Genomic DNA, 19,560 nt, shown 5'->3' on the forward strand with positions numbered 1-19,560 from the left:
TTTGTATTACACTGTAGATGAAAACCAAAACTGTGCTCAAGGTGACCTGAGGAGGTGGTGGGGATCTAGGCATGGGTTCATTGTGATTTCCAGCTGAGATTGGAGCATGGGGAGTGCTGCACCCAGGTCTTCCTAGTCCTTCCCATTTCAGGAGGAAACTTGTGAGATGCATCTGATGAAAGAGATAATGCAATCATGAATCTCATAGAATTAGAAAAGATACAGGTATTATCCCTGGGAAGCATGGATAGTTGTAGCTCCTCTGGCCCTCTGATGGTGTGATGGAGTTAGTCTATTGTAAGACCTCCTGTATTCCTAGAAAGCGAAAACTGGGCTCTGAATGGCAGATAAAGCCAGAGCAGTCAGTTTCTAGAGTACAGTCAGTATTTCCTCAGCTTTCCACAGCTCTCAATGAATCCAAGGATGCTGTGGACTCGCTGCTTCCACCCACCCACCTTGTGCTTTTCTTGGGGTGGTAAGCAATTTCTTGAGCTTAAATTCATTCATCATTTCATGGCACAACTTCATTCTTTCCCAACTGATCATGGCCAGCAGGAAGAGGCACTTTGCTTTGCTCACTAAGATGCTGTTACCACCACAGCCCCACCTTCCTTGCACTTGTGTGCCGGAAATTTGTGCTGGGAGTCTGTGAAAGGAACAGCACAGAACCCTCCATGTGCCCAATGGGACCAGCAGCCTCCCAAAAACCCTTGCCAGCAGTAGCAGCACCACCCACCAGCCCCATGGACACTCAGAGAAAATGACAAGAACAATAGCAGGAAATGTCTAAGGGTGGAAACAACAAACTGAGCACAGCCCACATTTCTGAGGGCTTCCTGATTGGCTTGATTTGCCTCTGCAGGAGCACTTTGGATAACCTTGGAATTATCCCACCACGACAAAACCTCTCCCCCACGAAGCTGTGTTTGTTCCAGTGTTTTTCTGGGGACATGGGGACACTTGCTGCCAAGCACAAATAAATAAACAAATGCAACACAAAGGCTCTAAGGTAGACGGATGAAGCAGGATCAGGATGCTGCCATCATTGTGCTCAAGGCAGCAGCAGCTTGGTGCATCCCTCATTGCTCCCAGTGGAGTGTCTGTCCCTTCTCATGGGACCTGTTTCCTTTTATCAGCCTAGGCCCTAGAAGAGTGGACTCTTGAGTTCCTGTAAGTGAATGACAGCAGAGGACAGATTCTCAAAGCTCAAATCCAAGAAACTGTTTGCATCAAGAAACAAACAAAACAAGTTACAGATCCTACTGGGCGTTCCCCTTCCTGCCCTGCTGCTCTTTTTCTGTCCCTGCTGTCCAAGTCGCTCTTGGCAAGCAGTGCAGGGGAATCCATTTGTGTATTTCTGAGGGGCACATGATGTGGGGAATTTTTAAAGGCACTGTCTGTCAGCTGCACATACTCACCAAACTCCTTTGCCAAGGGCTTCTGAGGCCACTTACGGGTTCAGTCAGTCATGACAAAAGCACAAAATGAAAGACAAGGAAAGGTTTGTTAAAAAAAGGTCTGAGAGAGACAGATGGAATCCCTGTAAGCTGCAGCTTTCCATGGTAGTAAAGTAGTTGTGCTTCAACAGCCATATGACAGCCAGAATGCAGAGGAGGTGTCATCACACCAATTATAATACTTTTGTTTGGGTTTTCACATTTTCAGTGTAACAGCCTGAATTCTCTGGGGCTCATTTTCATTTTCAGTATTATTCTCAGACTATATCCATTCAATCACAGCAGGTACCTTTAGATCAGAGTGTTCAGAGCTGGGCAGCAGTTCTTAGGCAAAGAAGTAGATTTGTAAGCACCATAGAATCAGAATTCTAGAAACACAGAATGGTTTGGGTTAGAAAGGTCCTCAAAGCCCATCTAGCTCCAGCTTCCTCCCTGCCACAGGCAGGGGCACCCCCAGCTATCCCAGGTTGCCCAGAGCCCCATCCAACCTGGCCTTGAACACTTCCAGGGAGGGGGCAGACACAGCTTCTCTGGGCAGCCTGTGCCACGGCCTCACCGCCCTCACAGGGAAGAGTTTCTCCTGAACATCTCATCTAGATCTCCTGTCCTCCATTTTAAACCCATTACCGCTCATCCTTGCACTACAATCCCTGACAAAGAGTCCCTCTCCAGCTTTCCTATAGGCACCTTCACATACTGGCAGGCTGCTGTAAGATTTCCCTGCAGCCTTCTCTTCTCCAGGCTGAACAAGCCCAACTCTCTCAGCCTGCCCTCACAGGAGAGGTGCTCCAGCCCTCTGAGCATTTTCATGGCCTCCTCTAGACTCTCTCCAACAGCTCAATGTTTGGGGACCCCAGAGCTGCGGACTGCCCCACACAACTTGTTGTGATTGGTAAACTAGCTGAGGGTGCATTCAACTCCACTGTCCATGTCTCAGTCACATTCTAAGCTACCACTGCAGAAAGCGAATAGTTTGCATCAGAAGTCCTTTACAAAGTCCATGCAGTCATTAGCAGCAAATCTGATCCAAGTAAAACTATATTCACAAAAACCTCACACGTACAGTAAGCATCTGTAATGATTACCAGTGTTAAGCCTGGTCTGAGGTATAATTGGACAGTACAGGATTGGTAAAATGCATTGGATCAAGATGGGGAAATGGAGGCAAAGTGATTTCCTGGAGGCTAAACCAGGGATAAACCAGACAACTCTAGCTCATGATTGCTATTTTTGTCAACATTGGTTTTCTGGTAAATAACTGCAGCAACTTTGCAGTAATAATGAGATTGCCATATGATTGCCATATCCCTGGCTAAACCAGGGATAAACCAGACAACTCTAGCTCATGATTGCTATTTTTGTCAACATTGGTTTTCTGGTAAATAACTGCAGCAACTTTGCAGTAATAATGAGATTGCCATATGAAAGAATTGTTTGCATGGGCTCATAAATTGCTAAAAGTCAGTCCCAAAGGTGGCAGAGGATTCAGAAGGATTCCCAAAAGGGAAACCTACAAGGACAACCTAGGGCAAAGTGAAATCCTGGTTTATGAGCAGATTTTGGATGCAGCCAATTCTCTGCCTCAGCAGAGGAAGAAGACTCCTTTGGACTCTGGTGTGGAAACAACTCATGCAGGAATTCAGGGAAGACGAAAAATACCAATGAGATAAAAAAAAAAAGGGCAGCTTGTACCAGTTTGTACAGCTTGTCTTTCACTCAGTGTGCACATACCTACATGCGTAGGTGTTGGGGCAAACCCACAAGTTTCAGAATTTTCAAGTCTGGTCTCAAGTATTCCTGGGTAGGCTTGAGCTGTAGTATATATTAACAACTAGTATATATTCTCTTTAAACATTCCTTAATTTTCTCATTGATATGAATCACAATAGGCTGCTACTACTGTGCTTTTTGGTGCTGGTGTTTTTCCAGACACCTTCTTTGAACAGTAAGACCAGGGATATTACAGTGTGGCTCAGTGCCTAATTTCAAATGTTTTCTGCAGGAAAAATAAAACACTTCCAATGAGCACTAGAGTAAAGCCTTGGTGCACATCTTCATTGAGATGGAGAACTTATGCATCTTAGCCTCACAGACAGAAAATGAGAATTGTTCATGATTCTAATTTTTTTTCACAGCTCTACTTGTTTATCTTAACAAAAATCTTGAGTTTGCTACAAGCCACGTCTCACTCCAGAGAAATAAGCAAGTACGGATGTAACCACTATTATATGGTATTAGCATCCATTCCAGGCAATCTAAGTAATAGGTACATAGAGGAAGAATAATATTTACATCAAAAATATTTATATCCTTGAGATGAAAAAAAAAAAATAAACCCAAAAAATTACCAACATTTGGCTAAAGGCAAGTGGAAAGCATTGTCACTACAAACTGAGCAAGAGAGGAAAAAAGCAGATCAAAAAAAAATTCAGAAGGAAAAAAAAGCCAGCAGCACACACTTTTTGTTCTGCTGTTCAGAGATTGGCCACAGAGAAAGACTTTTTGTTGCATCAGTTGCTAGGTCTGTAAAATGTTGGACTTACTGGCAGACACTTTTTTCCTCAGAAGGTTCAGACAGGCATCCTTGCTGGTATTTCTATGGTACTGCCATAATGGCTTTTCTGGGTGTCCCTATGGAGGTGCTGTGCACCACTCATCCACAAAGCCCATTAACCCTTTCCACACTGATAGACTCACAAACACTTTCCTATGCCCCTTTAGGTAGAAAGTTCTCCTGTGCACAGATTGAAAATCGTGTAGTGTTAACAAGATGCCCATTGTGTGTAGCATGGTCAGGCAGAGTAGCATGGTCAGCATCAATGGCTGCATCCATGCAGCCTGTGTTATCATTTCCTACTGGTTATGACAAGCAGAAATGCACCAGAAGGTGAGTGACAATTTTTAGGGAATTACAGCTATGTAACATGCCATCTGTTACATATACATATGTATAAAATAATATATAATATGCTATCCATAACACTGTGCAGTGTGAGCACACGTGGACTCCCTCTTTTGAGCTGATGTTTAGAATTTCCCCTTTCTGTAACGCTTACAGAGGTTATAAAGCTACACCCAGGCTTTGCCTTAGAGGCGGGGAAGAGTCTCAGTCCCCTGTGAAGCATGATCCTCTGTGCTCTGAGGGCCTCTTTAGTAAGAAGCACAACCTTCACTGAAGGTGACAAGAAGGCCAGCCCATGGATATGGATGTTGGTTCAACGATCGAAAGTGAATGCCCTGGGTGTATGTGAGGGAGAGAGCAGAAAAAGGGAAAGGACAATGAGGAGACAGTACACATGGGGTTAGTGTTTAAATTGGGAAGGAAGGAATATGATTGGAGAAGTAACGAAAGGAGACCTGCTGTGAGGAGCAGGGGAGTCACAGGGAGGCAGGAGTGGCAGGGAGGTTTCAGAATGACAGGGATGGGACACAGGGAAGTTAGGGACAGGATCCACCAGGAACAGCAGCACAGCAGTGAGAGAGGATGCAGAAAGCTGCAAGAAGAAGTAGAAGAGGAAGGAGAACACGTGGAGGGAAAAGAAAGGAAAAGGAGATGATGAGGCTGTTATAGGCACTGTTTAACATCTTTGTGGCTGGCATGGATAGTGGGAATGAGCGCACCCTCAGCAAGCTTGCCAATGACACCAAGCTGTGTGGGGCAGTCGACATGTTGGAGGGAAGGGATGCCATCCAGAGAGACCTGGACAGCCTTGATAGGTGGAACTGTGCAAACCGCATGAATTTCAACAAGCAAAGTGCAAGGTCCTGCACGTGGGTCAGCACATTCCCAAGCACAGCTGCAGGTCAGATGGAGAATGGGTTGAAAGCAGCCCTGAAGAGAAGGACTTGGGGGTTCAACATGAACCTACAATGCGCACTTGCAGCCCAGACCCCCAGTTGTGTCCCAGGCTGCATCAAAATGAGTGTAACCAGCAGGTGAAGGGAGGGGATTCTACCCCTGTACTCTGCTCTGTTGAGACCCCATCTGGAGTCCTGCATCCAGCTATGGGGTTCTCAGCATAATAAAGATACTGAGCTGTTGGAGAGAGTCCAGAGGAGGCCATCGTCAGAGGGCGGGAGCACCTCTCCTGTGAGGGCAGGCTGAGAGAGTTGGTGTTGCTCAGCCTGGAGAAGAGAAGGCTGCAGGGAAATCTTACAGCAGCCTGCCAGTACCTGAAGGTGCCAATAGGAAAGCTGGAGAGGGACTCTTTTATTGCACAGAATCACAAGGTTGGGAAAGACCTTTAAGATCATCAAGTCCAACCGTTCCCATCCTAAGCTAAACCATATCCCTCAGTAACTGATCTACCCTTTTTTTAAACATATCCAGGGAAGGTGACTCAACCCCCTCCCTGGGCAGCCTGTTCCAGGCCCTGACAACTCTTGCAGTGAAAATGTTTTTCCCTAACATCTAACCCAAACCTGCCCTGGCACAGCTTCATGCCATTTCCTCTTGTACTGTCACCTGTCACCTGGCTGAAGAGACCATCACCCACCTCTCTACAACCTCCCTTCAGGTAGCTGTAGGTGGTGATAAGGTCTCCCCTCACCCTGCTCTTCTCCAGGATAAACAGCCCCAGCTCCCTCAGCCGGTCCTCATATGATTTGCCCTCCAGCCCCTTCACCAGTCTGGTTGCCCTTCTCTGCACTTGCTGGAGGAGCTCAATGTCCTTCTTATGGTGATGAGCCCATAGCTGGACACAGTACTCAAGCTGTGGCCTCACCAATGCTGAGTCCAGGAGCACAGTCACTTCCCCAGACCTACTGGCCACATTATTTCTGATACAAGCCAGGATGTCATTGGCTTTCCTGGCCACCATGGCACACTGCTGGCTCATGTTCAGTTGACAGTCAGTCAACACCCCCAGGTCCTTCTCTGCCTGGCAGCTCTCCAGCCAGTCCCCCCCAAGCCTGTAGCGCTGCATGGGGTTGTTATGTCCCATGTGCAGCACTCCACACTTGGCCATGTTAAACTTCATCCCTCTGGTCTCAGCCCATGGGTCCAGTCTGTTCAGATCCCTCTGAAGAGCCTCCCTACCCTCAGGCAGATCAACACTTCCTCCCAGTTTAGTGTTGTCTGCATAGTGTAAGGACGAGGAGCAATGGGTTTAAACTGAAGGATGGGAGATTTAGTTGAGATGTTAGGGAGAAATTCTTCCCTGTGAGGGTGGTGAGGCCCCGGCACAGGGTGCCCAGAGAAGCTGTGTCTGCTCCTGGCTGCCTGGCAGTGTTCAAGGCCAGGTTGGATGGGGCTTTGGGCAACCTGGGCCTCTAGTAGGGGGTGTTGGAGCTAGATAGGCTTTGAGGACCTGTCCAACTCAAACCATTCTGTGACTCTGTAGTTCTATGAACACGTGTTTCCTTGGTCTTCTGTATGATACTAGCAGAAAGTTGTACCAGAGTGCCAGGGCTGAAGAGCTAGCTTAAATCAAGGGATCTTGTATGTCTCTGGTTACCTGAAACTGAGTCCAAGTCACAGCAACACCTTTCTCTGGTTCAAGCATGCAGCAACGGTTTATTGACAAGGCTGGAGGGATGGGAGATGCTGAAAGAAGGATTTAAAGCAGAGCATAATTGTCAGGGCTGAGCAGCTCTAGAGAGCAAAGCCAGATTCAGGGCAACTTGGGAAAAAACTTCTAAGACACTTTTCAGTGTCTGCACTTGACTCCTGTGCACCACAGAAATAGCTGCTCTCTGTTCACTTGCTGTCCAAGCATGTCCTGTTGGCATCTCAGCTACAGGAGTGCTCCACTGGCAAGGAACAGACCAGTATCACCAAGTCCTCAAACACTATTCTGGGTGCCAGAGCAACGTTCTGTTTTCCTGGAGGTCTGCCAGGTGCTTCTCTTGTTCTGTCTTCTGCTCTTGCCCTTCACTGCAGTGGCCCATGGGTCGCTGGTAGGGACAGTGGCCCAGGGCCACTGAGACTGACAGATCTCTGCAAGGCTCATTGTGCAATACCCTCATCAGCTCACTGAGAAAGGGAGTCAGAAGCACAGACAGCACCTCCCCATGTCTCACAGTCCAAGGACTGGAGGCCAGAGCAGACAGCTGAGGAAAAAGCTGCAGTGTCCTGAGGTCCAGGCAGAAGACAATGTGCCGGCTCCAGCCCTAACTAATGGCTACTTAACCTGGAGGCTACAAAGCCCACCTTGCAGCAGCTGGCTGCTCGGATATCCTTCTGGCCATTCTGCTGCAACCTGAGGGGCTTAAATTTGGAGTCATGCTCTGTCCCTGAGCTCTTCATGACCCACAGCAGCTCATCTCTCAGCTGATGTTGTAAATCAGGGTCAAAAAGTATATTCCTAGTCTGTACACAGGAGGAAGAAGGTGGAGATAAAACCCACATCCTTTTCCAGGCTTCCTGCCTTCCCTGTAAAAGCTGCTAGGTAAATGAATGTGTGTCTCCAGTATACTGGTATGTGTAATAATTGTACAAAAACATCCTCCTTACTTGGCAGCTTGCAGTGTGGGTGCTGCAGAAGGTCACACATTCACTCTGACTGTACATCTGTGCTAACCCTGGGCACTCTGCAGTGGCCAGTGCTGCTGCACTGTGGAGGAACAAGCCAACAGCAGTCATCCCCCAATTGCTCTACCTCTTTCCTGGACCTATCCCAAGACATAAATAACACAGTCCACCGTACAGCTGAACTGCTGGCCTTTGTTGCTAAATCTAAATGAATTTTCATGTGCTGTAATGTGCCCTCACGCTGTTTTCCACAGGGCTGGCCACACCTGTGTTGCTTTTCTAGTCTCTGGGTGCAAGTTGCTGCACATGGAGACTGTGCTGGGCAACCTGCACGTGCAACACTCCGTCAGCTGGACCGCATCTTGCAACACATGGCCTCCAACCATAGGTCCCTCCAGAGTCACTGTGGGCTTTCTGGAGCTTATTCCTAGCGCTCAGAGTGCCCAGCCAGCCTGCTGAAACACTCCTCTAATGGTAGAAGCAAAGCAAAGCGTGGAAAGGGGAGAGGATTTCATGACAGCAAGCTGCATGGTCACATTTATTCCTTGTGCTCATGTGTCTGCTAGACTGTGTATCCTTGGGCATCCTAGGGCAACTCTCCTGGTGCCTGTCCTGCCAAGTTTATTTAAAGACATGGAAGATCCAGCGAGTTTCTGCAGAGTTTGGTGTCTTCCTTGAGTCTTTACACCTTCACCTTCTAATTGTAAAGTGCAGAATGAGTGTCCCTCTCTCATAGGGCTATTTTATTTTCCTGTCTTTCTCCTGCCATCTCAGCAGGTACTGACCAATGAACCAGAGATGATGAGCCCCTGTACTTGCAGAGTATGTCCTGTACATTGTTTGGTGCAACTCCCCAGAGCTGTGTGTCTCGTGCTGTGTAGCCTGGGCATTCTTTATTGGTTGTGACTCTCACTTCATTTACTTTATTTTAAAGTTTTGGACTACAAGGCAGGAGGTTTGCTCTGTCTCTGGGCTGGGAGGGAAGAAAGTGATAGCAGTGGTGGAGAGACAGAATCCAGCTTCACCAGGAGAAACATCAATGCCCATTTTCATGTCACGAGGCTGGACCAAGAAATCAGGGTATTTGTGCCTTTTTTTTTTTAAACACAAGTGCTCCAAGAGCTGGACAATTCAGTAGCGAGGCTCCATCAGAGCAGGTCAAGCTATCAGGGTCTTTACTCAACAGATCAGGGAAAGAAATGGATGGGTAAGATCTACCAGGTGCTACCTGGCGCCTAGTGAGGAGCACAGATGGAAGCTTTCAGGTCCAAAAGCTCTAGTATAAGCAGACAGGGAGAAAATAAGTGGACTCTTTACTCTTTCACCTCTTTGGTCACTGGCCAGAGGGCTGGGTTCAGATCAGGACTTTTTTTTTGTTCCACTCCAGTTCTCAAGGGAGGTTCAAGACATGAGGTCCATGAGGGCAAGCGTCCAAGACATAGTCATTAACTGGTTTCCAGTCAGGGATCTGCTCTCCTCTGAAGCAGTGGGAAATTTTTAAATTTGCAATCTCACCCAGGCTGGAGACAACTCCTGTTTGAAGAAGACTGGAAGAACTTGGCGCTCGAAAGCTCACACTTTAAAAAGTCCACAAAAATATGTGGGCTATAAATGCCATGAGGGCAAGAGCTTGAGTACTAAATTGATATAGGGAAATGATTCCAGAATGAGATAACATGCTTATAGAAGAAAATAAAAGCAGGTCTCAAAAAAGCAATTCCAGCTGAAGGAAGTCACCCCAGAGAGCTCTGGAGGTCCCCGTCCTTGGAAGTTTCATTGCTGCATCAGGCAAACCACCAACAACAATTAATACACAATCATAGTGTTGCTTTGGCAAGGAAAGGGATTGATCGTGCAACTTCTGAAATTCCAGGTCAAAGCATTTTTGTTACCTTGGCACTAAGCCTTCTGCACCTGGAGCAGGCAACACTTCACTAGCTAGCTCAGGATAATTACTTTGGGGTTTACACCTCATCAAGTTTGGCGCAAGAAATACTGTGGCCACTGCTTGACTTGCTGGCCTTGATGTTGTCTCACCTAGCAGGTATTAACCTGGGCCTAAACCAGGCATGTGCAAAGTATCAATACACAGTTCTTGTTCTACACATGTCTGTATACACATTTACTTCACACACCAATGGGAATCATAGAGTTTTTCCTCTCTTCCCAAGTTAATAAGCTGATACTGGGATGCAACTTTTCCATGGTGAAGGGAATGGTTTCCCTTGCTGTGTATTCAGGAAGACTCATATAGATTACCAGGGCAATTCATTCAGCATCGTGCCTGAACCTCATTTCCAGGCATTGATTGGTGATAATGTATTCCCAGTCTTTCAAGTCACGGACGTTTTGCCTTTTCAAAGATGCTAATTAAGTTTGCTGCTCTTGATTATCAGCTGCACTCTGTAAACAACAGCCTTTTAGAAATCATAAGATGTGCACTGCCAGCTTTCCTCTTTGAGGATGAGCTGTTCAAAAAGAATGAGCTCTGCAGAAAGACTAAACTAAGAGGCATTGAATTACTCAGCTCTGGAATCTCATTTCAGATCCTGCAGCGGACCTGAAATCAAGCAGGTTTTTGCCATCAGCACTGGCTGCGTGTTGATCTACAAATGGCCTGGCTGGCTTTGACACAACTTCCAATGTTTGCTAAGAAAACTAAGCCAATGTGGAAACTTATCCAAGCATTAGTCCATGATTTCTCCCTCCCCTACAACTGATGAAGGGGAGTGTTCATAGCTGTGGCATGTAGGTCAATGCTCCAGTTTCTTAGGCATGTTGGTTTATAGCCAAGGTGCTAGTACTTGGCAGTTGATACTGGTACAGGAAGGATGTCAAGGGATGAGGTGCTGGACTGGAATTTAGGGTACAATTTCCCATATCTTCCCCAACCATGCTGGTTTAAAGTATCTAAATGCAAGACTTACACATCTTTTAAGGGGAACTCTTTCCCTATACTAATCCAAAGCTGCTCATTCCCTTCCTTGCAAGTTCATTGTCCCAAGTTATTCTGAACCTGGCTGTGCTCACAAGCACCCTGCTGCCCCCCTTTCTACTTAGTAAGCATCACAGGGGCTTGTTGCAGTTCTTTCTGTGAATCTGCCCTTTTAATGTCAGCTGTAACACCGCAGGATATTCAGCTCTGAGAGACTCAGCTCTGATTATTGATATACAAGCCCATGTCTTCTTTGTGACTTTTTTTATCAGGTTGATTTAGGGTGTCAGTCGAGCAACAGCAATATAAACAGTTTACAGCTGAGCAGTTTGCAACTCAGTGTATGCATCAGTCACCTTTCCCTTCAAGTGTTTACTCTGATTAGGTCTTTCCTGTTTTCCTCTTAAGTTCTGAATACTTGTATATTTTCCTTACTAATGCTGATGTTCTTTTTCCTCTGACATCTGTGTGCTGCACACATAACTTCTGTTACATTTCTATATTCACTGCAGAAATGACATGAGTATTTCTCAGGTAACAATCCAGCATGCAAAGCTAGCACAGGCGAAAGAAAATGGTCCATAAACCTGCAGCTGTTCTCCCTTTTCATAACGCTGCTACCATCCCACCACGCAAAAAAAGCAAAAAACTGCTGAGCTACTGCAGTAGGTATCTCTAGAAATCATGTCTGCCAGAGTTAATTAGGTGGATAGAGAAGGCTGTTTTCTTCAGATATAGTTCTGCTTATTCGAGTTTTGTGTGTCCTTATTGCAAAGCAGTCCCTGCACCACAGTGGGAGTGCCCTGCAGGATGCTGCTCAGGGTCCCTCCTGGGGTCGAGCTAAAGGCACTTTGTGACAGAACAGCCTCTGCCTTTCAGCAGAGAGGAGAATGACAGGCCGAGTCTGTGGGTTTCAACACCTTAGGATGGGAAACAGAGGAAATCCTTCACCTAGACAAAGTGCATTCATCACCTTCAGGCTGGAGCACAAGACAGCCCTATATCCAAACATAATGTGTGCTGGGTATGGAGTGCTAAACATAAATGCACATATACATGTATCACAGTCCCAAACCTCCCCTTCTGCCCCTTCAGCTCTTAGATCCCCTTCTCAAAGCATCTCCTTTGGTCCCTGATCCAGTATCTCTGCAGGAAGCTTCATTTGCTGCTTCTGCCTCCTATCCTCTTTGGGCAGACCCAGGTCCAGTTCCTGAACACTCTTGCCTGGTGCAGGGAGACAGAGGGTGCATGAGGAGCCAGAGCATCCTCTCAGACCTTTCCTCTTTATCTAGTGAGGAAGTATCAAGCTGTTGCCCTCTCAGAAGCAGCACTGCCCACCTTGCCTACACTAGTGTGGCTGCCTGGTTGGATCAAAATCCCACCAAACACACAGACCAGGCTTCCTTTAGCAGTCTGCATCTTCTTTCCCAGCAGTACTGAATGTTTCTGGTCTGGAATTTTGCAAAGCATCATGTCTGATAGTCACAGACTGTAAAAGGCAAAGCTTTTAAGTAGCTTTAAAATTGTGGGATCTCTGGACATTATCAGGAAGTTTCAAGCCCAGCTGGAAGAAGCCATGAGCATCCTGGTCTGATCTCATCACTGACCCTGCTTTGAGTAGGAGGTTGGTCAGAGAGCTGGATGTCATCTCCAGCCTGCATATACCCTATGAGCCTGTCACCTTACTAACCAAGGAATTGGGATGTCCCCAAATGACAGCAAAACTCTGTCCAAGCATTCCTTCTGCTGTTCAGGGTTTCTTCCCCTTCACAGCACAACAGCACTGTTAACATAAGCAAAAGGGTCTTAAGTGGGCAACTCTTCTCACCCTCACTGAAAATCCTGTTACACCATGCTTTATGGTAGCCATTCATTAAAGAAAGCTGTGGGACAGACAGGGGAACAGCAAGGCAGGCTTGGATTTCTGAGCAGAGAAATCTTCACTGTTTATTTCTTTGATACTCGGGGAAACAAGGCTCCCTGCACATCCACAGACAAAAACACATGCCTATGCCAAAGCAACTCAGGACTCCCTAACACATTTTTCTCTCCTTATATAAACAGTTTAGCAGGTCCCAGTGATGAGGTAGCTGCTTGGGCCAATGAGAAGCAATACTAACAGTCTGTTTTACACCACCTCTACCTGATCTGCATCTATGTTTTCTTTTTTACTTTTTTTTTTCCCTATAGCACTCCAGATATTGCAGTTGTTTATTTTACTAGCTTTATTGTTGTGGCTGTTTTTCAAAGGCCAGCCTGAAATCTGCTAAGAAGCCAGGAACAAGGGAATTAGAAGGTTTCCTTGCCAGGTGTCAAATGACAATTAAGGCACATCCTTTTTAAACTGGGCTAGAAGAAAAAGACATTATTCGATATTTAACTAGTTTACACAGGAAGAGTGTATATGTATGTACGTGTACATGTGCACTCTGAATGGATTTATTACTGTTTAAGCCATTGTATAGCATGTTGTTCAAAACAGATGTTAGTGCATTTTGTTTTTCAAACCAATTTTTCATGTCTCTGTTGTATCTTGTTACCCAAAAGGCAGGCAGTTCTCCTTACCACTCAGCAATTCTGATGATATCAAGCTCCCCAAAATTAAAAACCAAAAAAAACAAACAAACAAACAAAAGAAAACAAAATGTAAAAAAAAAAAAGCCTACCCAAACAAAAACAAAGGATGTAAAACAACCTTTGGTTTGTAACAGAATTTAAATTTTTGCACTGCTGACTCGTGTGTGAGAAGGCAGCCCAAAGGAAGAGGTGAAGGCACTGGGACCCGATTTTCTAGTGAGGTCTGTGGTGCCCAGGTGGTTGGCTGATGAGTATGTACCAGAGCTCACATGGAAACTGTGCCCTTGAGCATTTGTTACCTCATACCTCAGCAGCATTACCTCACCCTTTAAGCCTACAGAGTATAAACAAGAGTGAGTATGAAACTGAGTGGAAAGGTATAAAGCAACCTCCTGTGGATGTTAATGCTGGGGATATGACCCCCGTGCTATGTAACAGGCACATTCTGGCTAGAGTGGTCTGTTATTTTTCCTGACCAATTCTGCACAGGGCCTGGGAGGCTCTCAGACTGCTTGTGCTGATTTCAGTGGGAAATGGTCAATTTGCCTCTCTAGAATCCTAGCAGCTCTGTCTCCACCCATTTTTTTAGTCGTTGCTAATACCACTTCTAAAAGCAAATGAAGGAATGCAGGGGGTGGGAAAAAAGCCACCAAGATGTTTTTGTCAGAATAGGGTACCCTCATGTTGCATCTGCAAAACTTGTTCTAATGGTGAGGGCAGGCTGGCTTGACTAAGGCAGAAAGTGAGGAAGTGAACCAGGAGGCGAGGACAAAAGACACACAAAAAAGTAAAGACAAAAGAGCAAGTAGCCAGAAAGCAAGAAGATATAAATCAAACCAGCTCTGGGTGTGCACTTGTGCAGGCAGTAAAGGCATGCTTTCTCTGAAAGACTAAACAATTCTTGACAAACCTTCTGCAGTTTTGAGGTGCATGGTGCACTTATGATCACCTCAAATTACAAGGACTCTGCTTGCTTATAACTTAGATCAAATAAGCAGCCTTACAGCATGTATGCTCACATCTTTTCATTGTCATACACTCCTAAATAATGTGCAATTCATTTGAAAGAAAAAGGATTTCATTCTCCCCCTGTGTATTGTTATTGCTGGCTTCTACAGACTCACATTTTCCACTCTTTCCCTGGGTCATGCAACAAGAAAAATGTACCTGGTGACAGAAAATGTACCCTGAAAATGCTGCTTAGGGATTCAGTTGGGAAGAAAAGAAACATGCCAGTAAACCCCAACTCATCCAGCTCCACAGTACAATTTTACCAGGCAGAGCAGCTGAGTACTTCAAACATCTTTATCAGCAAGGTATAAATGTATGTCGATCTACTAATTGTTCCCAGGAACAGGGAAGGAAAAGAAGCCACCTTCCTGTTGACTTCTAAATTCATTGAGTTGGAGCATGCCAATGGCTGACCTCAGTGACAAATAATTTTTTCACTTCACTAGACATTGTAAAAAATATCCTGGAAAGAAAAGACTAGCTGAAACAGTATTTTTTGACAGCTTTCTCCCTGAATTGCAACATGAAGGCAAATATTCATCTGGTATCAAATTGTTTCATTTCAGCAGAACAAAATACTTTGTTTCAAAATAATTTGTATTTTTGAAGTTTTTATTTTAATTTGAGGGGAAAGGTTTAAGTGGATTGGAGGAGTACTTTGCAACATTTCACTTTAAAATCACACCAATTTAGTCATTTCAACTCGGAGAGGAGGGGGTTGCCTTTAAGAGAGAAAAAGAGCACAAATCACCATGAATTTGAGGCTATTAAGTATTCACATACTTCAGGAGAGAAAAAGCTGCCTTTTTCCATCTGCAACAACTTGAGGCTGTGACACTTTTGCCTCCCTCTAATGAAAAACATTATCAGCAAGTGCCACACATCTTTCATCCTTGCACAATTAGAAAGTGGAGGGAATTTTCCCAGGTGGATGCCTTAATGTAGAACCTGCGTCTATATTTAGAAACATGAATTTCGCAAGCAACTCACACTGTCAAGCCCTTGAAAGGCACAATCCCTCCTCCCTTCCCTACCTGCTCACTATCACCTTCTTGCCCTCTGCCTTCTGATCAAACAAGCATTAATGATGAACTATGATGAGGAGGGGAAAGAGCAGAAATGTGTCCCTGATCCTTCACTTGAGAAGCGGTGTCAAAAAGGCAAGCAGCCATTTGTAAGGAAAGTGCTGGGTGATGCTGATCTGTCATGTTCAAAGAATCAGAATCACAGAATCACAAGGTTGGAAAAGATCTTTAAGATCATACAGTCCAACCATTCCCATCCTAAGCTAAACCATATCCCTAAGTACCTCATATACCTGTCTTTTAAACACATCCAGGGATGGTGACTCAAACCCCTCCCTGGGCAGCCTGTTTCAGGCCCTGACAACTCTTGCAGTAAAATTTTTTTTTCTAATATCTAATCTGACCCTACCCTGGCACAGCTTCATGCCATTGCCCCTTGTCCTATCTCCTGTAACCTGGCTGAAGAGACCATCACCCACCTCTCTACAACCTCCCTTCAGGTAGTTGTAGGTGGTGATAAGGTCTCCCCTCACCCTCCTCTTCTCCAGGCTAAACATCCTCAGCTCCCTCAGCTGCTCCTCATAGGATTTGCCCTCCAGCCCCTTCACCAGCCTGGTTGCCCTTCTCTGCACTTGCTGGAGGAGCTCAATGTCCTTCTTATGGTGATGAGCCCATAGCTGGACACAGTACTTGAGGTGCAGCCTCACCAATGCCGAGTTCAGGGGCACAGTGACCTCCCTAGACCTACTGGCCACATTATTTCTGATACAAGCCAGGATGTCATTGGCTTTCCTGGCTACCTGGGCACACTGCTGGCTCATATTCAGCCTGCAGTCAACCAACACCCCAGGTCCTTCTTTGTCTGACAGCTTTCCAGCCAGTCTCCCTCAAGCCTGCATGGGGTTGTTATGTCCCATGGGAAGAATATGGCCCAACAAAGAATATGGTCCAACACTATCATAGAATCATAGAATCATAGAATCATAGAATCATAGAATCATAGGGGTTGGAAAGGACCTCGAGAGATCATCGGGTCCAATCCCCCTGCCAAAGCAGCTCCCCAGCTCATATTGCACAGAGAGGCGTCCAGACGGGTCTGGAATATCTCCAGAGAAGGAGACTCCACCACCTCCCTGGGCAGCCTGTCCCAGGGCTCTGTCACCCTCACTGGGGAAAAGTTCTTCCACATGTTGGTGTGGAACTTCCTGTGCTCCAACTTGCAGCCATTGCCCCTTGGCCTGTCCCCACAGACCACTGAAAAGGGACTGGCTGATTCCCCCTGCATCCCTTGCTTCAGATATTTATAAACATTAATAAGGTCCCCCCTTAGTCTTTTCTCAAGGCTGAACAGTCCCAGCTCACTCAGCCTTTCCTCATAGGGGAGATGCTCCAGGCCCTTAATTATCTTTGTAGCCCTTCTCTGGACTTTCTCCAGGAGATCCCAGTCTTTTTTCTACCAGGGAGCCCAGAACTGGACAGAACACTCCAGGTGGGGCCTGACCAGGGCAGAGTAGAGGGGGAGAATCAACTCCTTTGACCTGCTGGCCACACTCCTCCTGATGTACCCCAGGATCCCATTGGCTCTCTGAGCCACCAGGGCACACTGCTGGCTCATGGCCAACCTGTAATCAATCACGAAGCCCAGGTCCTTCTCCACAGAGCTCTTCTCCAGCAGGTCATCCCCCAGCCTGTACTGATACCAGCGGTTATTCCTTCTCAGGTGCAAGACTCTACACTTGCTTTTGCTGAATCTCATCTAGTTTCTCCCTGCCCAGCTTTCCAGCCTGTCCAGGTCTCACTGAATGGCAGCACAGAAGCTACAGCTCTTTTTGAAGACAAAGAGAGATTTAGACAACTAATCCTCTTCAAATGTGCTCATCTTAGCTTATCTTACAGATTCTTTTGGTTTTAATGAAAATGAGAAAATAAAGATGGTGGCATACATAAAAATGGAGAGGGAAAGAGGGAATATTCCTACACCTGCGTAAATCATGTCAATAAAAGGAGGTTTGAGTTAAAGTAATAGAGAATCTAACCCTGATTAAAGTTTATCCTAAATCACAATCTACATAACATAAGGACTGAGTGCCATTAGGTCTCAGCAACAGAAACAAGAACACTGCATGCTTACTACCTAGCAAAATAAGCTTATTTTCTGAGAAGCTTGTGTATTTTGCTACCTGAAGACTATGGGGTCCCCGGTATACAGTCAGTAACACTAGAAAACACAGATGCATGTCCAATGCTTTTGGGTTCCTGAAGTGTTATTGTTGGAGTGGGCAATGTACTGGTTCAAGAGAAACCCCTAGAATGACTGTCAGTTTCATATAACTACTTCTAGTTTCATTGTCTGGAGCATGGAAGCATTAGAAGACACCTATTGCTTTATTACTCCGTATTTATGGCTATATCCCATACCATGATTTCTAAAATGAAAGTGCACATCTGAGAGATGGTATGGAAATTTTGGTGAAGGAAATCGGAAGTATATCTTTAGTTAATCTGCATATTTTTGCAAAAATGTGTAACAAGAGAACTAATGTTTTTCTTTTAAACAGATCTGTCTGTTTCACAATTCATATGCCCTTCATGCTCTAGGAAAGCAATTGTGAATAACAAGAGTGAAAGTTGTCCCTGATGACATTTGAAATGCTAATTAATAACTAGGAAACTATGGCTCATTGAAATCATTTTATAATATTTTATTTTTGTGTGTATGTGCATGTCTGTATGTCTTCCACAGGCTGGAACAAGAAATACAGAAATTAGAAAGTGAGGAATCCCAAATATCTGCCAAAGAACAAATAATATTGGAGAAACTAAAGGAGAGTGAGAAATCCTTCGACAACTTGCAAAAGGTATTCTGGAAAAAAAGACAATCGGGCATAAATTGAAACCAAGATAGACTCAGTGCTGTTTGAAAGCAGCAGTTACATTTCATGCACTTACTGGAAGATTGAGAGCTTTTACAGAGCACTTAGCTCAAACCAAAATGAACAAAATCAGAAAAGATATAGAGGCATCAGATGTATTTGGATGGGGTTATGTGGATTTCCCCTTCCAGCTCCAGCTTTTTTCTCAGAGATTTCAGAGATCTGTCCTGAGTTTATCTGCAAGGAAACCATGTGAAATTCTGGCATGGATGTCTGCAGGATCCTAGAAGGCACCTCAAACTTTCTTGCCCCCTGCAGCACCCAAGGATAGTGCATCCACCACAAATGCCACTTCTGAATATTGCAGCCTGCAACAAACAGCCATCTTCTCCTTTCTGTTTTTCTGTGTCCCTCTCCCTTAGCCTCTAATGGCACCTAAACCTGAGGATTTACATCTCCAGTTATCCATTAGAAAATTACAAAAAGCCATAAAAGCAAGCATAGCATAAAAATCAAGACTTTGTGCAAATTAAATTCAAAATATAAAAGGTTTAACCAAACATCTTATTTTTTCTCTTCACAGAGTTTCTCACACCAGGATGGTGGTAAGTGCCTCTTAATTATTGTAGAGCTACGGGTTTAACACGTTGTTATAGCCTTGTTGCAAAGGTTTACAGAGTGGGGGTTCTTCTCTTCATTGTGTGTTTCTGATTTATTGCTAGAGCTATTACCTTTTTCTTTGGTATTGCTGTAGCCCAAGCACAGACGTCACTGTTGTGGTGAAACAGTTTTCCTTTGGCAGATTTCCACCTCTTCTTACGTGCAAGCAAAGGGAAAGAACATTATGGACTTAAAACAGACATCATACGCCTTCTATTAGGCACTCCTTTCACCACACTGGTACTGATAGCCCTGTGTTGCAGAGTCCCTTTCACCTCTCTGTGGTCAGTCTTCTCCACTGTATGCACTCATGCTCTGTTCTTGAACAATTACATACAATTCCTAATATGCAGGAACAACTACCAAGATTAAATTACTTCACTGATCAATGATACTCCCTGCATGATCATTCTGACAGAAAGAAAACCTTGCATGGGTGGGTGAAGATGTAATAGTTTCTAGTTTATCAATTCAGTGTCACAAAATCTATGATCAGTGTTAAATACTGATCTGTAAATGTAGGTGTCTGAGTGAGCAAATAAGGTGGTTG

General features: G+C 45.2%; 1 protein-coding gene across 2 annotated transcripts in view; it reads left to right on the plus strand.

Annotated features, from left to right (window-relative positions):
• The window catches only part of LOC311203222 (paralemmin-1-like), a gene marked incomplete at both ends in the record, with an annotated part of 131,458 nt that overhangs the window by 98,557 nt on the left and 13,341 nt on the right, over window positions 1–19,560 (plus strand). For both annotated transcript variants that reach the window (XM_084277876.1, XM_084277877.1), the window contains 2 exons: window positions 18,221–18,335; window positions 18,934–18,955. In XM_084277876.1, the coding sequence (XP_084134002.1) occupies window positions 18,221–18,335; window positions 18,934–18,955 (137 nt within the window). The remainder of the gene's footprint in view (window positions 1–18,220; window positions 18,336–18,933; window positions 18,956–19,560) is intronic.

This window comes from Gallinula chloropus (assembly GCF_964237585.1).
Source record: "Gallinula chloropus genome assembly, chromosome: Z".
In the NCBI taxonomy this organism is placed as follows: Eukaryota; Metazoa; Chordata; class Aves; order Gruiformes; family Rallidae; genus Gallinula; species Gallinula chloropus.